Source organism: Gossypium hirsutum, chromosome A09 (assembly GCF_007990345.1).
Source record: "Gossypium hirsutum isolate 1008001.06 chromosome A09, Gossypium_hirsutum_v2.1, whole genome shotgun sequence".
NCBI lineage: Eukaryota > Viridiplantae > Streptophyta > Magnoliopsida > Malvales > Malvaceae > Gossypium > Gossypium hirsutum.
The window spans coordinates 81310793-81328969 of NC_053432.1; the positions used below are offsets into that span (position 1 = coordinate 81310793).

Below are 18177 nucleotides of genomic sequence, written 5' to 3' on the forward strand. Positions count from 1 at the left end.
TGGCACATGGCGTTTCATTATTTCTCTGTCATTTTCAGCCCCACAAACATGTTACTAATTTTTATAAATAATTGTTTTTGGTGGATTATAGGATGAAGACAAATAACAATATCATTAATATGATTTGAATTTAAATCACATTTAAGTTGACGAATATTTTGATCATCAGATTAACATATGATTTTTTTTTATGTATAATTTTTACAAGCTTAATTAAATGAAAAAAATTATATATGAAAACCTCTATTTATAGACACACAAAACCAAAAAAATAAAAAGAATCCAGACAGTAACGCAAAAAATTGTAGATACAATAAATTTTGTAAGAAGAGAAAAACCACATAAAAGAAAAAATTAAAAACCCAAAATTAAAAAAAAAAGAAGGGAAAAAAAATTCAAGAGTTGTTTGATGGCCAGTTCTTCTTGATTTCAAAGTGGTAATTCATAGCCAAATAAGCTTTGCCATCATCATCTACAAGCTGCATAAAAAAAATTTATTTTAATGTAGTTCTCTATCTTTGAGATAAATATACAGCAACTTCCTTTATAAAAAAATAATAATAGAACTGAAAATAGATTTGTATTAATATATAATAAATTAAAGCATAATGATAAATTTAGTCTTTGACGTTTCTATTTTTATCAATTTGATCCTTATTTTTTTCTTAGTTAAATTTGATTATCAACATTTCAAAAAGAGTTAAATTATCTTTTTTAATAGAAATGTGGACTAAAATATTAATTTTTTTAACGATGTTAGCGTGGCAATCCATATATACTTTATATTGAAATGACATTATTTATTTATACGTGACATTAACAAATGATTTTAAAATTATAAAAATATTCAAAAAAAATAGCATGAAGTATAAGTGAATGCAGGTGCTATGTTTAAAATTTTAACATTTTAATATATAGTTTTAAATTTGACTCTTTTTAAAATATGAATTACGAAATTTAGTTAAAAAATAAAAAATAAATTGACAAATATGGCTATAATAAATAATAGTTTAGTTACCTTCGTAGTTGCAGAGTAGGAGCCTCTAGCAAACAAGCCAGAAGGGGTGGTTTCTTCTTCCAATTCATAAGTGTATGGATCTTTTCGAGGGCTAAATGTTCCCAACATCACTTTTGTTTTCTCTACTGCCATGTTGTTTCATTAATGGATCATGTTAGAATTCTTGTGTTGGAGATTTAAGTTGGGTTCTGACGAGATATCTTTAAATATAAATATGGCTTGTATCTATACGTATCCCAACATGAAAGTATATGATACTCACCTTTAACACCGGTTTTCCAGACAGTGTTAGTGTAGTTAAGACCAGAGACAACGTTGTGGGAGACAGTGAAGGAGAATTTGAGACGATAAGGACTTCCTTCCTTTAGTATAAACAAGCTGCTTTTAGGGTTTGAAACAAATGGAATGGGCAAAACAATATCTGGTCGGCCCCGACATACGATTGACAGCCTTTCTATCTTCACTTCTGCCGCCTCCATCTCTGCTTTCATCACAAAAATATAATTCAACATGTGTTTGCTCCTTGAATAACAGATAGGAAAAACAGTACCTCCAAGAGCAGACATATCAACGCTCCCAAGAAGCTGTTCTTTCCATCTCCTCAGACTTTCATCATCCTTGAGAATCAATAAATACAAAACACAGTGCTTTACTTGGCTTCATGCAAATACATGCATATATATACACAGAGAGAGAGAGAGAGAGAGAGAGAGAGAGAGAGAGATGTACCTTGTCCTTTTCAAGCTGCTCTTTGAGTGAAAGAGGAGGGCCAAGATCCAACTCCTTCTCAGGTTTCAGCTTGGGATTATCATCTTCTTCATCAACCTCATTCTCATCATCAACATTATTGTTCTTTGCTTCATTATCATCAACAAACTTCTTGTTCTTCTTCTTCTTCTCTTCTCTCGCCTCTTCATTATTGTTTCTTCCATTTTTCTTCAAACCATCTTGTTTGGATGCTGAGAAAATTCCTACAGCAGCTGACATTTTTCTTTCTTTCTTTCTTTTTTCCCTACGAACCTTTGCCCAAGGAAACCATTTATATATAGGGTAGGGATTAAAGAAGGAAGCTTCACATTCAAAGTTGGTTTTGTGGGGTTGAAATTGCACCAAATTTTAGATGATTTAAAGGAAGAATTTATGGATTCTTATTAATGATTATTTTGTTTTTATATCCATCAACATTCCTTGTTTGAGATTAGCAAGAAAGAAAAGAAGACATTAATTCATGACACAAGACCTGACATGAAAGGCAGTTGGAACAAAAAAAGGATGGTAATTAAAAGTTGAAAGTTAATTTTAAGTCTCTATCCATATTCGAGTTTGCTTGTATTATTTTTATTTAATTTTATAAAAAATTATAGAAAGTAATAAAAATTGTATAAAAGGAAATCAATGGTTATTGAAAAAAGATATCAGAATAATAATTATGGGCTTGAAATGGAAGCAGTGGTTAGGCTTTGGAACCATTGGCTTGTGGTGGCAATAGCACTGTGGTTAGGGTTGGACCAGCTTTTCTCGATGACCCACTCAAACATCCATTTATTCCTACTTGCTTAAAAACTCCACCCTCTATTTGAAAAATAATATTTATCATCTAATAATATTCAAGAAATTAATCCATTACAACATCCCAATCCCATCAATATTTTATTTATTTCATGATTTCATCTCTTCAACTTGAATTCGGTGGTACAACTCAATAAAATCCTTTTTTTTCTTTTTTAAATTATTGAAATTCAAACCATAAAATATGGAATTAAAATTATTTATTATTTGTTGGGTTTTGAAGCTTGAAAACAAGCTTATCATTTAAATTAAAATTATATTTAATTTTTTTATATAAATTTTTTAATAAATTTATTACATAATTATTTTCTCATATGTTTTTAATCTAGTAATATATTATTTGAATTTTTTTAATACTCCGTCTATTTGTATCTCAAATAATATGGATGTATGGTCCTTCCTTTACATAAGAGGAAAAAAAACTTTAAAAATATATATAATCATATTAAACACATACTTACATCCGAAATCCAAACAACATATGTAAAATAAATAATATTTCAAAATTAATTAGGGATTCAACATCTTAAAAGTCTTCAATTAATTATTTTAAGCACAATTCCAAAATTTATTCAAAACAGAATACAAATCCAAAGCTGTTATTCCAACTTAAACAATAAGCAAAAAGTAGGGACATTGATGCTTATCTGCGAACTGCAATAGCAAAAGAATTATGGGGTTACCTTTCATTCTCAAAGTTGAAGAAGACATCCACAAGATCGAGATTTCCTTGATTCAACAGCCATCCTCGGATTTACATAAACTGACTGGCAAAAACGATAGACCGAACCTGCAGGGACAACCCTTATTCGACTGTCTTTAAATAATAAACATAAACTACTTAACATATTAGCAGTACCTCGCGATTGATAAAACCTCGTCTTTTAGCTTCCATGTACAAGTTTTGTAATCTATAACTTGTGATTACGCAATCTATACTGTATATGCGAACATAGGTAGCTTAAAACCGCTTACATTCTGGGTATGTAAAGCGTGGAACGCTTGAAAACGAAGACAGTGCTTGCATTGCCAAAGATTGGAAGTGCTTATTTTCAATGTGGATGACAGTCTAATTAGATACCTGATAAGCTACTGGCCATTAGTGGGGTTGGGGGCGTGTCTGAACCACGTAAATATCTTCCCCGAGACAACATCCTTCAACATCTTGGGGGCAGCCAAACTTCTGCTCCAGGAAAAGCCCAATGGCACCAAGATGCTGACTAAACTGCTGACGGAATTTAGGATCAACTGTTAACGGTTTTTTGCTGTAGTCTACTGTCAAACGGTGAACTTCACCATCAGCAGGGTCTGCACCTGATACTGCCATCTCCTCACTGAAATTTGCAAATGCTAGTGTCCGGACAGTCCTGTCAAACTTCCCAGACAATACACGCCAGGGTGTGCCACGAGTTCCTGAAGCAAGAGTTTCGCCTAACCCTGGAGCAATCTCAGCCTCAACAATGTTATGATCCTGCTCAGTTGGGCTGAGTGTGTGGAGTATGAATGAAAGATCCGGTGAAAGCATTTCTTGGACCAACACTGCCATAGTAGCATCTTTCTGCGATATACCAGCAGCTCGGCGGCTCAGCACTGCCCTTCGTGTAAAGAGTGAGGCCCATACTTGACTAACAGCATCAGAAAAAACTGCTGGATTTGATAGACTGACATTTGGGATCGATTCGTAAAGTCCAGCAGCTGGCATCCCCACCAAATCCTCCACATTTGCACTTGAACGAACAATCAAGCGTGCTTCGTTTGGAAATATGCTCATGATGCTATCGAATAAGTCATCCGAGAGACGGAGGGAAGAGACCAGTAGCTGAAGTTGTTTGCATAGTTTGTCAAGTTCATCGTTCCCGACTCCTTCTGTTTCTATCTTTTGTAGAAGAGTCATGAATTTTTTTGTCGATTTGTTTTCCTCTAAAGCCAAGTCCATCGAACCAAACGGTATAACTACTCCAGAAGGAACACGAAACGAAGCTGACACACCATTGTCACTGTTTACTGCCATAAAGAAAAAAAAAAAAGATCAATGACAATTTATGAATGTACAATTTATAAGATAGAAGATTAATCAAAGTCCAATACAAGAAATACAAAAGGAATTTGTAAAACAATTAGCGTAGGAACTCTTAAACAAATAAAATATTTTTGTATAGTACTTCATTACTATGATACTTGGAATTGAGTGTAAGCGTCCAATAAGGATATGCATCAAATATAGGTATGTTCAAATCTTTTAAAGCTTTTCCATGTATTTGAAGGATCCTTGGAGGGTCATATCCCTATTCCTATGTCCAAGTACATATCAGAAATGCATGTCAAAACATAGATATTTCAAGAAAAATGAAGATTCGGAGAAAACATAGCTTCATTGGCCTCTATTATGGTATTTTTTCAACATTATTTACATACAATATCATATGACTGAAGCCGCATTTTTGGCATTGGAGTATTGGGGGTGGATGGGGAGATGGTTAAGGCCTAAGGGGCACTTACCCGTATTGGAAGCTGCTGCCAAGGACGCTAAACGACTGCAAGCAGCTGCCTTAGCTCCTGAAGTTAGTACATCTGCTTCGGCAAGTGGTATAAGTCTTAAGGAAGAATTTCCCTGTATGAAAAAGAAAAGTCACTATTTTAAAAGAAAAAATTGAGATTGCTAGTTTAATGCAGTTTAAAATGGCAAAGAGCGAAACATGCCTTATTAAAGGCCGGGACTTTAACAGCCACCCCCTTGGCTGCAGATGAACCATTACTTGAAAGATTCTTCTTAAAAGAAACAGCACCACGATCATTTGAAGATGGACTTAGGTCCACGCCACTTGATGATGCTTCTAGTCTTCAAAATTTTACAAAAGCAAGGAGGAACCAAAACAAAGCATTCAAGTCTAGGATTCAACGGTAAAAAGAGTTAACTTTCAAAGCTGATTGATGAGGTTGAAAGTTGATTATAGACTGGAGTATTTCAGAAATAACCTCATGTATTTTCCTGCGTGCTTTTGTATATCGGAAACTTGCTCTTCATCTTCACATGTAACAAAGATAACCTTTTCCTGCATAAAAGCCTCTCGTTCATTCGTCTATCACATACTCATGTTACTCAAATTCAGATGTGAGTATCTAATACGGGTATGCGCCCAAAAAAGATATCACAGGTATTAGATACAAGTACTTCAAGCAAAACGAAGAGTCAAAATAACATTGTTTCTATCACAAGTATAATAAGAAAAAATTCGATGTCATAAGAGAGAAAAAACTTGCTTGTCGGGCCCTAACACCAAGATGAGACAAGTGAGGCAATTCCTGCAAAAGTATGACTCCGGTAATATTGGATCCAGCTGTTGTCACCTGTCGAAATGTATCAAAAGAGGCCGTGTGACAACTTTGCTCGTACATAAATGACAAGCAACATACAAGGATCGGGACAAATAATGTATTAAGAACAATATGAAACCTCCTCATCTCCTTCAGCTTTATTGACCATGAGAATAACTGGTCCTTCCGAAGATGATGGCAGTGATCCAGGGACAATTGTTTCAACCTGAAGCAAAACTAATTCGACATCATGTATAAATAAAGGGACAGAATTTCACATGTCGGAAGGTAAGGTAGCACATGAAAACAAAGAGAGATAAGTTTTCTGACTAAACAACACTGTTCTGTTGTTTCTCTATTTTCTCTATTCCAAAAATTAGATATAAGTTTTTAAAATCCGGTTAAAGTTTTTCAGAGAGTAGCTAGGACAACGATATACACGGTGTCTCATCTATCAACCATATTTTCAACAATAAAAACATATGCAGGTTTTATTTCCTAATGTATAGGCTCATTGATAAGAAAGGAATGAGAGAAACAAAGCTGTAAACATTGCTATCCTTGTAATTATCTGCAGTCACTCAAGTTATTGACGTACCTGAACCAATGTCCCAGACACGGATCCTGGAACAAGGACATCCCAACCTTGAGAACCTAGTGCTGTTCTCACAGCTTTCAGAAGAAAAGTACATAGTTTTGAAACCTGAAAAATTACCCTACGAATGATATTTCCAGTTAGTAACATAGAAAAAAAGTAAATAAAGTCACAAACTTAAGGAGCATAACATTCTTTTGAAATTTATCAGAAAGTTAAATGTCACCGTACCCAGCTCGAATCTCAGCTTCAGCATATGTCCTTACGCTGTTTTCCAGAATTCCAAGAGCTTTACCAAGCATCTTCAAGAGTAAAAAAATAATAATTTCAATTGAGGATTCCAGTTACTCCATTTATAAATTTTTTAATAGATTACTTATAGTATGAAGCTGCACTATCTTTCCGGATTTTATCTCACATTACCTTCAAAGGTTACAGTCTAAACAGCTCCTTAACTTTAGCACTAAGATGATTTAAACACTTCCTTCCATAAGAAACATTTTCTTAGGGTGACATCAATCTCGGGTATAAAAAATTTTCATCCTGCAGTACGGAGCTTTTCTTTTTCACAAGAATATCAAATTCTTTACCTGCACTTTTTTAGGAAATATTTGCAGAAGTGCGTCGGAATATTCCTCGGTTAGCCTCCTTGTCCTGTTGAGTGTAGCTTTGAGTCTTAATGCCCAAATTCTTTTTCCATCTTCGCTTCCTTCATAGCAAACAACATGGGACAAGAAAATAACATAAACCGATGTACCTAGGGCTAATTGAGTAACCATGCAAAACATTTCAAGAACAAAGAGATTAAAAGATGAGAAAGGCTATGTTAATCGGACCTGAATGTGAGTGTCAGACATGAGTATATATCCAACATGAGTATGTTTGAATTTTTCCAAGTTTTTCTAGGCAATTGGAGGGTTATTGGAAGGTCATATCCCCGTACACAAATCCAGATATGTGTCGGCATTGGACACGGGTAATTTAGCAAAAAGACGAGTCAAGACTAACATTGGAGAAAGGTACCTTCTTTGTCAAGGAGACCTTTCTCTTGCCATGCAGTGAGCTCACTTCCAATAGCAGCACATTCTCCTGGTTTCCAACCGGATAAACCAAGCTGATGAACACCAAGAATTAGGGACCTAAGTGGATTATTCCAAGAACTAGCTTTCTTTGTATCCAGATGATCTGCAAGCCAATTGGTTCCTCCCATAGCTTCATGTGTATTGTGCAGCCTAAGTCAATGCAAGTCAGTGCAGCATGAATAAGAGAAATGGAGAGAAAAGGACGGTAACACTAAAACACATCTAAATGGAGCGATGGGACACCAGAAAGTACAATAATCCAGTATATGTAGGAAACTATATTATTTGAAAAAAGAAAAAAAAAATCGTTATAAATGCAATAAAGCAATTCTGTTGTGGCTGAATAGGTATGATATGGAGGATCATAAACACCTTTCGTAAAGCAACTGTTGGCAGGGTCAAGCATATATTTGCATGCATGATATTGCATATTGTATTGTATGAATACCATGCACAAATGAGCAACATATACAACTTTCCGTTCAAAGATTAGAAGCTCACTTTAATTGGCTAAAGCAGCCATAGCAAAGCATGATATAGTTCCTTTCTTCTAGCTCACTTTGTTGCCCTTTCAGATTACCAAAAATATGACATCATTACATCCTATTAATATCAAATCTTGATATCATAATATTCTATAGAACTTCCCGATTTTAAGCATTACGTGGATGTTAGCTACAAATTCTACAAACAAAAGAATATAGATAAGTGATATCAGACATCAAGGGCATTAACTAAAATTAACAAGAATTTGGTGAGTAAAACGAACCCATAAGCTGATTAGGATTTTTGGCGTAGAGTCATAAACTGCTAATAAATTAATCTTCATAATTGGCAGAGGTATAATAATAGCTGAAAACTTTACGAGTCTAAGCATAATTATCAAAGCAACCGAAAAAAAGGTTTAGATATATACCTGCTTAAGAGGAAAAAGGTAAAGTCTTCGAGACCAATCTCACAAAGCCGCCACTAACAATTGCAAACAACAGTGACCAGCAAAATAAGATGAGAGCAAGAGGAGAAAATTTCGAGTCAAATTTCTGTTTCTATGAAGCTTATACTTAAACATTAGAACAATTGGACTTACCTTTTGACGCATTGCTATGGCTGCATCAGAAGCATCATTTTTAAGACCACTTTCGAGACCCTTTACAATTACTTGTCTCAAAGCGCTCAAGGAAAGCATTGACTTGATTAAATCCAAAACACTATTTGACTCTGCTGCAGCATCCAGACTCTGAAAATATAAATATGCAATAAAGAAATTAGGCAAATGCAACAAAAGTTAATCACTTAGAAAAGATTTGCGACAACAGCAAAGCATTTTCTACTAGCTTAAAAAGTTTCATTTGTAGTACAACAATAAGCCTTTTTAGTTTTACACTACATGGGATTGGCTACATGCAGTGGCGGAGAGTAGTGGAGATATAGGCCCTAAAATGGTAAAATTTTAATTTAGGCCCTTTATAATTTATAAAATTTTAAATTAGTAATGGTAAATTTGCACTTTGGCTCCCCAAAATGATAAAAATTTGATTTAACCCTTTAAAAATGATAAAGATATAGCTATTAAAATGATGAAATTTTATTTTTACTATCGTAAAAATATACAATTTAATTCCGCCCCAAAAATTTCAGGCTCCGCCACTGGCTACATGGATCAAAGCCATTAATTCTACTCCAACAAACATGCACTAAATCAAAACTGCGAGCAGAAAAACAACAACCTACCTTTTTGCATTCTAGAAATGCTGCAAGAGCTGAAACTCCTCGCTCATCCAAGGATTCTCTAAGTGACTCAAGTTGTTCAGTGAGGCTGCCATAATATAAAACCTTAGATGCATAGATGTACAATAAGGAGTCTTGAGAAGTAAGACATAGCAATAAATAAAGAACTGGATCACCACATGAAGTGGAAAACTCGAAGTAATCATGCATATATGATGCAAAAGGTTTAGAGTAGAAATCCACTCTTCTTGGTAAGCAACTTTACATGGTAAATTGCTGAGAGGAGTTAAAACTAGACAGGAAGGATAAGAAATTTAAAACATAAGTGGTAAGAAGTTCAAATTATTCGAAATGAACCTTCCTGCGTTGAAAAAATCTTTGAGTTCCTGATGGAATATCTTGAAGTGTTCTATAAATGCTTCACTATATTCTCCAGGATTCTTGGTGATCCTTGCAAGCATTGCTTCTGTCGAAACTAAGTCTTCAGGGCCAGCATTTCGATGAAGCTTGTTCTGTATTGTATGCTTAATTTCTTGCTGGAACGTGTAAAATTGAAATTTAATATGAAGGGGAAAAAAAAAGAAAAATGGCCAAGTATTTCTAGAATCTGACCTTCAGATCATGAGAAATATCATTCCGATGAGCGATGTCTCTAATCCGAGTCAGTGGGACAGGTGCTGTAAATTCTGCTTTAAAAGATGGCAAACAAGGATGGATCTTGCGAATAACAAGCAGTTCCTGGAAATATAATTGATGTAACTGACATTACAAAATGGACAAGATATGAAAACTATCAATACAAGAACTGCAGTGATAGAGCACCTGAGGTGAAGTGTCTTTACTACAAGTGATTTTTTCTAATTCACAAAATATATCCCTGGAAATCTCAGCATGTTTGTTTGGCCGGTGATGACCGCCATCTTCAAAACAAGGAATTTGGCCAGTGTTTACCCACTGCATAAGATGAAGATTAAAGAGCAGTACATGGAAGAATAAAAGACGAAACCAAAATGTAACAAATGATATACAATAATACCTTTAAATAGACAGCAGAGCATATTAGAGCCTCTAACAGTTCCCCAATTTCCAAACTTTCATGTATTAGCTCACGAACTACTTCGAGCTTTCATTAGCAAAAGGAACATAGACAGTGAAATATGTCAATGGTCAAAGAAATATAAAACAATCACAATCATCACCCACAACAATAGACGCTTACATGCTGAGCAATGATCTAAAATAATGAATGGACAAGCCTTTTATAAAATAAGCATTTACTATAAGAGCAAGCATGTGAACATAGATGACATGGAACATCATACTCAGGTAATCAATCAAATGAATTAATGCTACACACGTACCACAATTTCCATATATGAATTCTGCAATTAACATAAATTAACCATATTTACCTTTCTCCACCAATTCCTTGCATTTTTATCTTCTTCAACTAGCTTTAGAGCCAACCCTTTAAGACCGGTTGTATCCCATTTCCTCTCAACTTCTCTATCGTGATGCTCATTCGACTGCATGAAGGAGGCAGCCCTCCCCTGCCATTGTCCGACAAAAGGACTTGTTCCAAGCTCTGATGCATCGGCAGTGGGCTTATGACCAACATCCTCCACTCTGTCTCGATATTCTTCCAAACCTAAAGGCAATAGTTTCACTGGCTCGCCTGTCGAGTTCCAGTGGCATACTATCACATAACTCCCTCCTTCAGGCAGTTTCAGGATACGGTTATTCCCAGTTTCCCATACTATTGGAACCCACCCATTGTTTGAAAAGTCAAAAAGGGTGGGCACCGAAAGTAGAAAGTAAAATTGGTTGGCAAGTTGGGTTAAAAGTTGACATGGGATAATTGTAATTTTGGTCCCTAATTGTATAGGGACATTGCAAGTTGATCCTTGAACCTCAACTATAAATAGGCCTAACCATTTCTTACTTTCTTCATCCCACACTTGCCATTCTCTACTTAAGGCAATTGTTCTCTCTCCCTATTTGTAAACTTTCACTTGTATTTTTGGAGTGAAATATATTTGGTAGTGCCCGAGGACGTAGGCAAAATTTGCTGAACCTCGTTAAAATTCTAGTGTTCTTTATTTTTGTTTTGCATATTTTGCAAGTGTCATTGTAGTGATTTATTGTGCTATTAAATTACGATAGAGGGATATTCTGGCTAGGAAAGATCTGGTATGTAAGCGATCCTCGTGATCCACCTCTCTTTCCTGGGAATTGAACTTAGTGTGATTTTTCAGTACAATAATTTTACTCTTTCACACGCTTCCGCGCAACAATTGGTACCAGAGCCAGGTTCGTACTTGGGGAATATGACCGTTTACGGTACTATTCACGTATACGGCACTATTCACGTATACGGTACTGTTCACGTATACAGTAGTTGGGATTGAGGAGAAAAATGGCAGCAGCATCGTCATCAGCAAGGACTACTGTGACAAATGCAAAATTTGAAGTAGAGAAATTTGACGGTACCAATAATTTTGGTATGTGGCAGTGTGAGATCCTGGATGTCTTATGTCAGCAAGAGCTGGATATAGCCCTTGAAGAAAAACCTGACAAGATGGATGACAAGGAGTGGGCCAAGATCAATAGACAGGCGTGTGGTACAATTCGCCTATGTTTGGCCAAAGAGCAGAAGTACTCCGTCATGAGGGAGACATCAGCGAAGAAGCTGTGGGATACATTAGAAGAAAAGTTTCTAACGAAAAGTCTTGAAAATAGGCTTTATATGAAAAAGAAACTTTTTCGGTTCACGTATGCACCCGGTATGTCGATAAATGACCATGTGAACTCATTCAATAAAATTTTAGCAGACTTGCTAAATTTGGATGAGAAATTTGAAGATGAAGACAAGGCATTATTGTTGTTGAATTCCCTTCCTGATGAATATGATCATCTTACCACCACATTGCTTCATGGGAAAGATTCAATCACATTTGATGCAGTCTGTAGTGCGTTGTATAGATCTGAGACTCGAAAGAAAGATAAAAGAGATCACAGAGATACAACTGCAGAAGTCTTAACAGTAAGAGGTCGTTCACACAGCAGCAAACCTGGTAGAAGGGGTAAGTCCAAAGGGAGACCCGCCAAAGATGAATGTGCCTTTTGTCGTGAGAAAGGGCATTGGAAAAAGAATTGTCCTAAGTTACAAAAGGGCAAGTCTATTTCTAATGCATGTGTAGCGGAGCATGATGAGGAGTCAGACTTTAGCTTGGTTGGCATGGCAATGGCATGTCAAACGGATGAGTGGATATTGGATTCGGGATGTACTTACCATATGTGTCCTAATAAGGACTGATTTTCTAGTCTTGAAGAACTAGAAGGTGGAGTTGTTTTTATGGGCAATGATAGTGCCTGTAAGACAATGGGTGTAGGTACAATCAAATTGAAGAACCATGACGGCTCAATCCAAGTTCTGACAGATGTTCGCTATGTACCCAGCTTGAAGAAAAATCTCATCTCATTAGGGGCCCTAGAATCTAAAGGGCTCACAATCACTTTGAGAGATGGATTACTAAAGGTAGTAGCTGGGGTATTGACGGTGATGAAAGGCACTAGAAGAAATAACTTGTACTATTTAAATGGAAGTACAGTTATTGGATCAACATCAACAGCTTCTGCGAAAGATGCAGATTCAGAGGCTACCAGGTTATGGCATAGGCGATTGGGACATGCTGGTGAAAAAGCTTTGCAGACTTTGGCGAAGCAAGGCTTGTTGAAAGGTGCAAATTCTTGCAAATTGGAATTCTGTGAACATTGTGTTCTGGGCAAGCAGACGAGGGTAAAATTTGGTTCAGCAATTCACAATACGAAAGGAATTCTGGACTATGTTCACAGTGATGTGTGGGGACCTACCAAAGTGGCTTCTTTGGGAGGTATGCACTATTTTGTCACTTTTCTTGATGATTATTCAAGAAAAGTATGGGTGTATCTAATGAAAAGAAAAAATGAAGTTTTGGATGCATTTCTGAAGTGGAAGAAGATGGTGGAGACTCAGACAGGTCGAAAGGTCAAACGACTTCGATCAGATAATGGTACTGAGTACAAAAATGATCCATTTCTACAAGTATGTCAAGATGAGGGCATTGTGCAACACTTCACTGTTCGAGATACACCACAGCAGAATGGGGTGGCAGAACGCATGAATCGGACTATACTGGAGAAAGTTCGATGTATGTTGTCCAATGCTGGATTGGGCAAGGAATTTTGGGCCGAGGCAGTTACATATGCGTGCCATCTAATTAACCGATTGCCATCAGCTGCAATAAATGGAAAAACTCCTATGGAGATGTGGACTGGTAAACCTGCTACTGATTATGATTCTTTACATGTTTTTGGTTCCACTGCATATTATCATGTAAAAGAATCTAAGTTAGACCCAAGAGCAAAGAAAGCATTATTCATGGGTATAACTGGTGGTGTAAAAGGATACCGTCTCTGGTGTCCTGATACAAGGAAGATTGTTTTCAGTAGAGATGTAACTTTTGATGAATCAACCATGATGAAGAACGAGGATTCACAAAAGGATGACAAAACCAGTAGTACTTTGCAGCAGGTGGAGTTTGAAAAGGTTAATGATGATCCAGCTAATATTGAAAGAACAAATGATGAAGAAGTTTCGACCCAAGAACTTCTACAGCAACAAGATTCAATTGTATATAGGAGGCCAAGAAGAGAGATTCGTAAGCCTGCTCGCTTTGATGATATGGTGGCCTATGCACTTCCAATTGCAGATGATGATGTTCCTTCCACTTACACAGAAGCAATAAGTAACTCTGATGGTGTAAAGTGGAAGCAAGCTATGAATGAAGAAATACAGTCTCTTCATAAAAATAAGACTTGGGAGTTGGTGAGACTGCCCAAGGGAAAGAAGGCAATTGGATGCAAATGGGTATATGCAAAGAAGGAAGGATTTCCTGGTAAAAATGAAATTCGATACAAGGCTAGATTGGTAGCAAAGGGTTACGCTCAGAAAGAAGGAATAGACTACAATGAAGTGTTTTCTCCAGTTGTGAAGCATTCGTCTATTCGGATTTTGCTAGCCTTGGTTGCGCAATATGATCTTGAACTAGTTCAGCTTGATGTGAAGACAGCATTTTTACACGGTGATTTGGAAGAGGAAATCTATATGACTCAGCCTGATGGATTCAATGTTGCTGATAAAGAAAATTGGGTTTGCAAACTGACAAAGTCGCTTTATGGATTGAAACAATCTCCGAGGCAGTGGTACAAGCGATTTGATCAGTTCATGAAAGGGCAAAGGTACACAAGAAGTAAATTTGATCATTGCGTATATTTTCAGAAGCTACAAGAAGGAACTTTCATATACTTGCTCTTATATGTTGATGATATGCTGATAGCATCTAAGAGCAAAGTTGAGATTGAGAGATTGAAGACTCAACTCAATCTCGAGTTTGAGATGAAAGATCTAGGTGAAGCTAAGAAGATTCTTGGCATGGAAATATGTAGAGATAGAGCTCATGGCAGAGTTAGCTTGTCTCAGAAGCAGTATTTGAAGAAAGTACTACAACAGTTTGGCATGAACGAGCAGACCAAACCTGTAAGTACCCCGTTGGCTTCTCATTTCAAGCTTTCTGCACAACTATCTCCTTCGACGAATACGGAACGAGAATACATGTTGCAAGTTCCGTATTCTAATGCAGTGGGTAGCTTGATGTATGCAATGGTGTGTACAAGACCCGACATTTCACAGGCAGTTAGTATAGTGAGCAGGTATATGCATAATCCTGGAAAAGGACATTGGCAAGCTGTGAAATGGATTCTACGGTATATTCAGAAGACCGTGGATGTTGGATTACTGTTCAAGCAGGATAATACACTTGGTAAAGGTGTTATTGGGTACGTTGATTCTGACTATGCCGGTGATTTGGACAAGCGAAGATCAACCACCGGTTATGTGTTTACACTTGCTGGAGGACCAATAAGTTGGAAGTCTACACTACAGTCTACAGTTGCATTGTCAACCACAGAAGCCGAGTACATGGCTGTAACAGAGGCTGTAAAGGAGGCTATTTGGTTACAAGGTATGGCTAAAACCTTGGGGTTGGTTCAGGAGCATATTAACGTGTATTGTGATAGTCAAAGTGCTATTCATTTAGCAAAGAATCAAGTCTATCATGCACGTACAAAACATATCGACGTACGATTCCATTTTGTGCGGGAAATTATTGAAGAGGGGAAAATTTGTCTTCAGAAGATCAAGACTGCAAATAATCCCGCAGATATGATGACCAAGGTGGTAACAGCAACCAAGTTCGAACATTGTTTGAACTTGATTAATATCCTGCAAGTTTAACAGTTGAAGAAGGCACTATCAAGTATTGTTGTCAAAGGCAGAAAGAATTGTGTGAAGATAAGATTATCCTAATCAAATCTTCAAGGTGGAGATTATTGGAACCCACCCATTGTTTGAAAAGTCAAAAAGGGTGGGCACCGAAAGTAGAAAGTAAAATTGGTTGGCAAGTTGGGTTAAAAGTTGGCATGGGATAATTGTAATTTTGGTCCCTAATTGTATAGGGACATTGCAAGTTGATCCTTGAACCTCAACTATAAATAGGCCTAACCATTTCTTACTTTCTTCATCCCACACTTGCCATTCTCTACTTAAGGCAATTGTTCTCTCTCCCTATTTGTAAACTTTCACTTGTATTTTTGGAGTGAAATATATTTGGTAGTGCCCGAGGACGTAGGCAAAATTTGCTGAACCTCGTTAAAATTCTAGTGTTCTTTATTTTTGTTTTGCATATTTTGCAAGTGTCATTGTAGTGATTTATTGTGCTATTAAATTACGATAGAGGGATATTCTGGCTAGGAAAGATCTGGTATGTAAGCGATCCTCGTGATCCACCTCTCTTTCCTAGGAATTGAACTTAGTGTGATTTTTCAGTACAATAATTTTACTCTTTCACACGCTTCCGCGCAACACATACCAAAGTCTTATCGTTCCCAACAATCACAAATTTAAACTCAGCAGACTGACCACCATCAAACTCGAAATCGCATACCCAGCCACGCTCGGACCAGCTCATAGGCACCTGTTTTTTCCAGGATCCCAATTCCTTTGCAGACCCTAAAATAACTACATGTTCACCATATTTAACTTGGAGATCTAAGCAAATATTAAGGCATACTTTTCCAGGTGCAGACAATTTCACCCTCATTTTTTCTTCTTCTCTGTTCCCAAAAGCAAAAAAAAAAAAAAACCCCACTTTAGCCATCTGCAATCTTAACAACATTGCAATAACATTTCATCAAATCAATCACAAAAAAAACCAAACAATAGCATTTTCTTTTAGATCATAACAATACATTCCATTTTGGGATGGTACAAACTACAAAACATGTGATTTATCATAGAAAATACTACAAAACAGAAATGGTCATTCCATTTAAATCCATTTTTCATACATATTTTTTTCAAAACGTTGAAGCAAATGAATACTTTATTATATAAGAAGCCATGACAATGAAAGTCTTAAAAAAAAGGTACATAGTGAGAGCAGCGGAAACTGCAAAAACGAGAGGCTTATAGGGATTAAAGTGGCGGTTGATTCCCGGAGAGAAAGGAAAAGAAAATGAAATCCTGGGATAGAAAATGGTCGTGTTTGGGCGGAATGTGAGTTGCTTCCGAAATAAGAACTGGCAATGGAGTGAGCGTAGATAAATAGAACCCATTGCTTTGCTTTCGTTGATCGTCTTTGAATTTGAGTTTCTTTGTTTGTGTTTTCAAAGTTGAGAGAATTAATGGAGTGTTTCTTTTTCCTTTTTCGTGAGAGTTTCAGTGAATGATCATATGATCGGGTTTGCGCCATTTTTGTGGGAGTGTTCAAGCTTTGAAACTGATGGTTACGCGCCACGTGGAGTGCTGAACACATCCCAATGACTATCTTTTTTTTTTTCTTACATTTATTTCATTGATTTTTTTCTTATATTTATAAATATCACTTTTGAATTGAGATATTAAAAAGGAAATATATATTGTAATTATAAATGATTAATTTTATAATTAGTGCAATAAAAAAATAGCAATGAAAAAAAAGAGCAGAGATGAACTTGTTGAATGGACCGGTTTAGGGTAAATTTACTAATAATCTCTACGTTGTTAGCTCTCCCTACGTACTTTATGAGTACACTCCATTGCCCATTTTAGTGTCTAAGGAGATTGAAAAACTAGCATGTGCTTTTATATGAGGTTCTAATGCGTTGGTGCGGAAGCCTGCTTTGGTTAGTTGACAGACCTGCTGTAAGCCGATTGTGTATGGCGGTCTGGGGATTTGTGACTTCGCTTGTCAAAGCAAGGTCTTTCTCCTCAAACTTGATTTTCTGATTGTTGCAGCCACTGATAAATTTTGGGTCCAGCTTCTTCGGGGTAAGTATGGAATCCATGGTGTTCTGCCTAACACTATTGCGAGCAGCAGGTGCTCGTATCTTTGCGATGTCTAACTACTGTGTGGCCTGATGTCCTCGCTGGTGTTTATTGGATTGTTGGCAATGATCGAGTTGTTAACTTCTGGAATGATGTTTGGTATCCGAGCCAAGGTTTTGTAGTATGCTCTGTGTTTGCAGCTTAGTCTGATCTTACACATCAGAAACATTTCCTAAAGCTTGTGGGTATTCTGCATTTGGTGGCTATTAAGTAGAAGCTATGGCAAAAATGACAGAAGAAAAACCATCCATATCAACAACTTCCACTTCGTACATTTTGCCGAGGATTGGAACTGCAAATACGAGATTTGTAGTGGAAATTTTTTGATGGAACAGGTCATTTCGGCATGTGGCAAAGTGAGCTTCTAGATGCCCTCTTTCAACAGGGTCTAGATATTGCCATTGAG

The 18177-nt window shown here is 36.6% G+C and overlaps 2 protein-coding genes across 6 annotated transcripts; both read right to left on the reverse strand.

The window, feature by feature from the left end:
* Positions 1–290: 290 nt before the first annotated feature.
* Positions 291–2332, reverse strand: LOC107942710 (rho GDP-dissociation inhibitor 1). Of its 5 annotated transcripts, none has more exons than XM_041077154.1 (5): positions 1748–2332; positions 1569–1635; positions 1281–1499; positions 1019–1143; positions 291–479 (listed from the first exon to the last, which is right to left on the reverse strand). In XM_041077154.1, the coding sequence occupies exons 1-5, from the start codon at positions 2003–2005 to the stop codon at positions 396–398; spliced, it is 753 nt and encodes a 250-aa protein (XP_040933088.1). In that variant the 5' UTR covers positions 2006–2332; the 3' UTR covers positions 291–395. The 5 variants fall into 5 exon arrangements, with proteins under 5 accessions (XP_040933088.1, XP_040933089.1, XP_040933087.1 ...); XM_041077155.1 differs by having other exon boundaries at positions 1019–1140; positions 1748–2326; XM_041077153.1 differs by having other exon boundaries at positions 1019–1140; positions 1281–1635; positions 1748–2301.
* Positions 2333–3109: 777 nt separating this feature from the next.
* LOC107942709 (phosphoglucan, water dikinase, chloroplastic) lies at positions 3110–17731 on the reverse strand. Its single transcript, XM_041076238.1, has 21 exons — positions 17584–17731; positions 16836–16854; positions 16272–16519; positions 10720–11063; positions 10344–10430; positions 10130–10261; positions 9920–10045; positions 9665–9843; positions 9311–9395; positions 8667–8816; positions 8496–8548; positions 7521–7729; positions 7088–7206; positions 6729–6799; positions 6501–6618; positions 6042–6128; positions 5849–5935; positions 5564–5640; positions 5288–5426; positions 5087–5198; positions 3110–4591 (listed from the first exon to the last, which is right to left on the reverse strand). Exons 1-21 carry the CDS (start codon positions 17729–17731, stop codon positions 3687–3689), a joined length of 3495 nt encoding a protein of 1164 aa, XP_040932172.1. The 3' UTR covers positions 3110–3686.
* Positions 17732–18177: the final 446 nt, after the last annotated feature.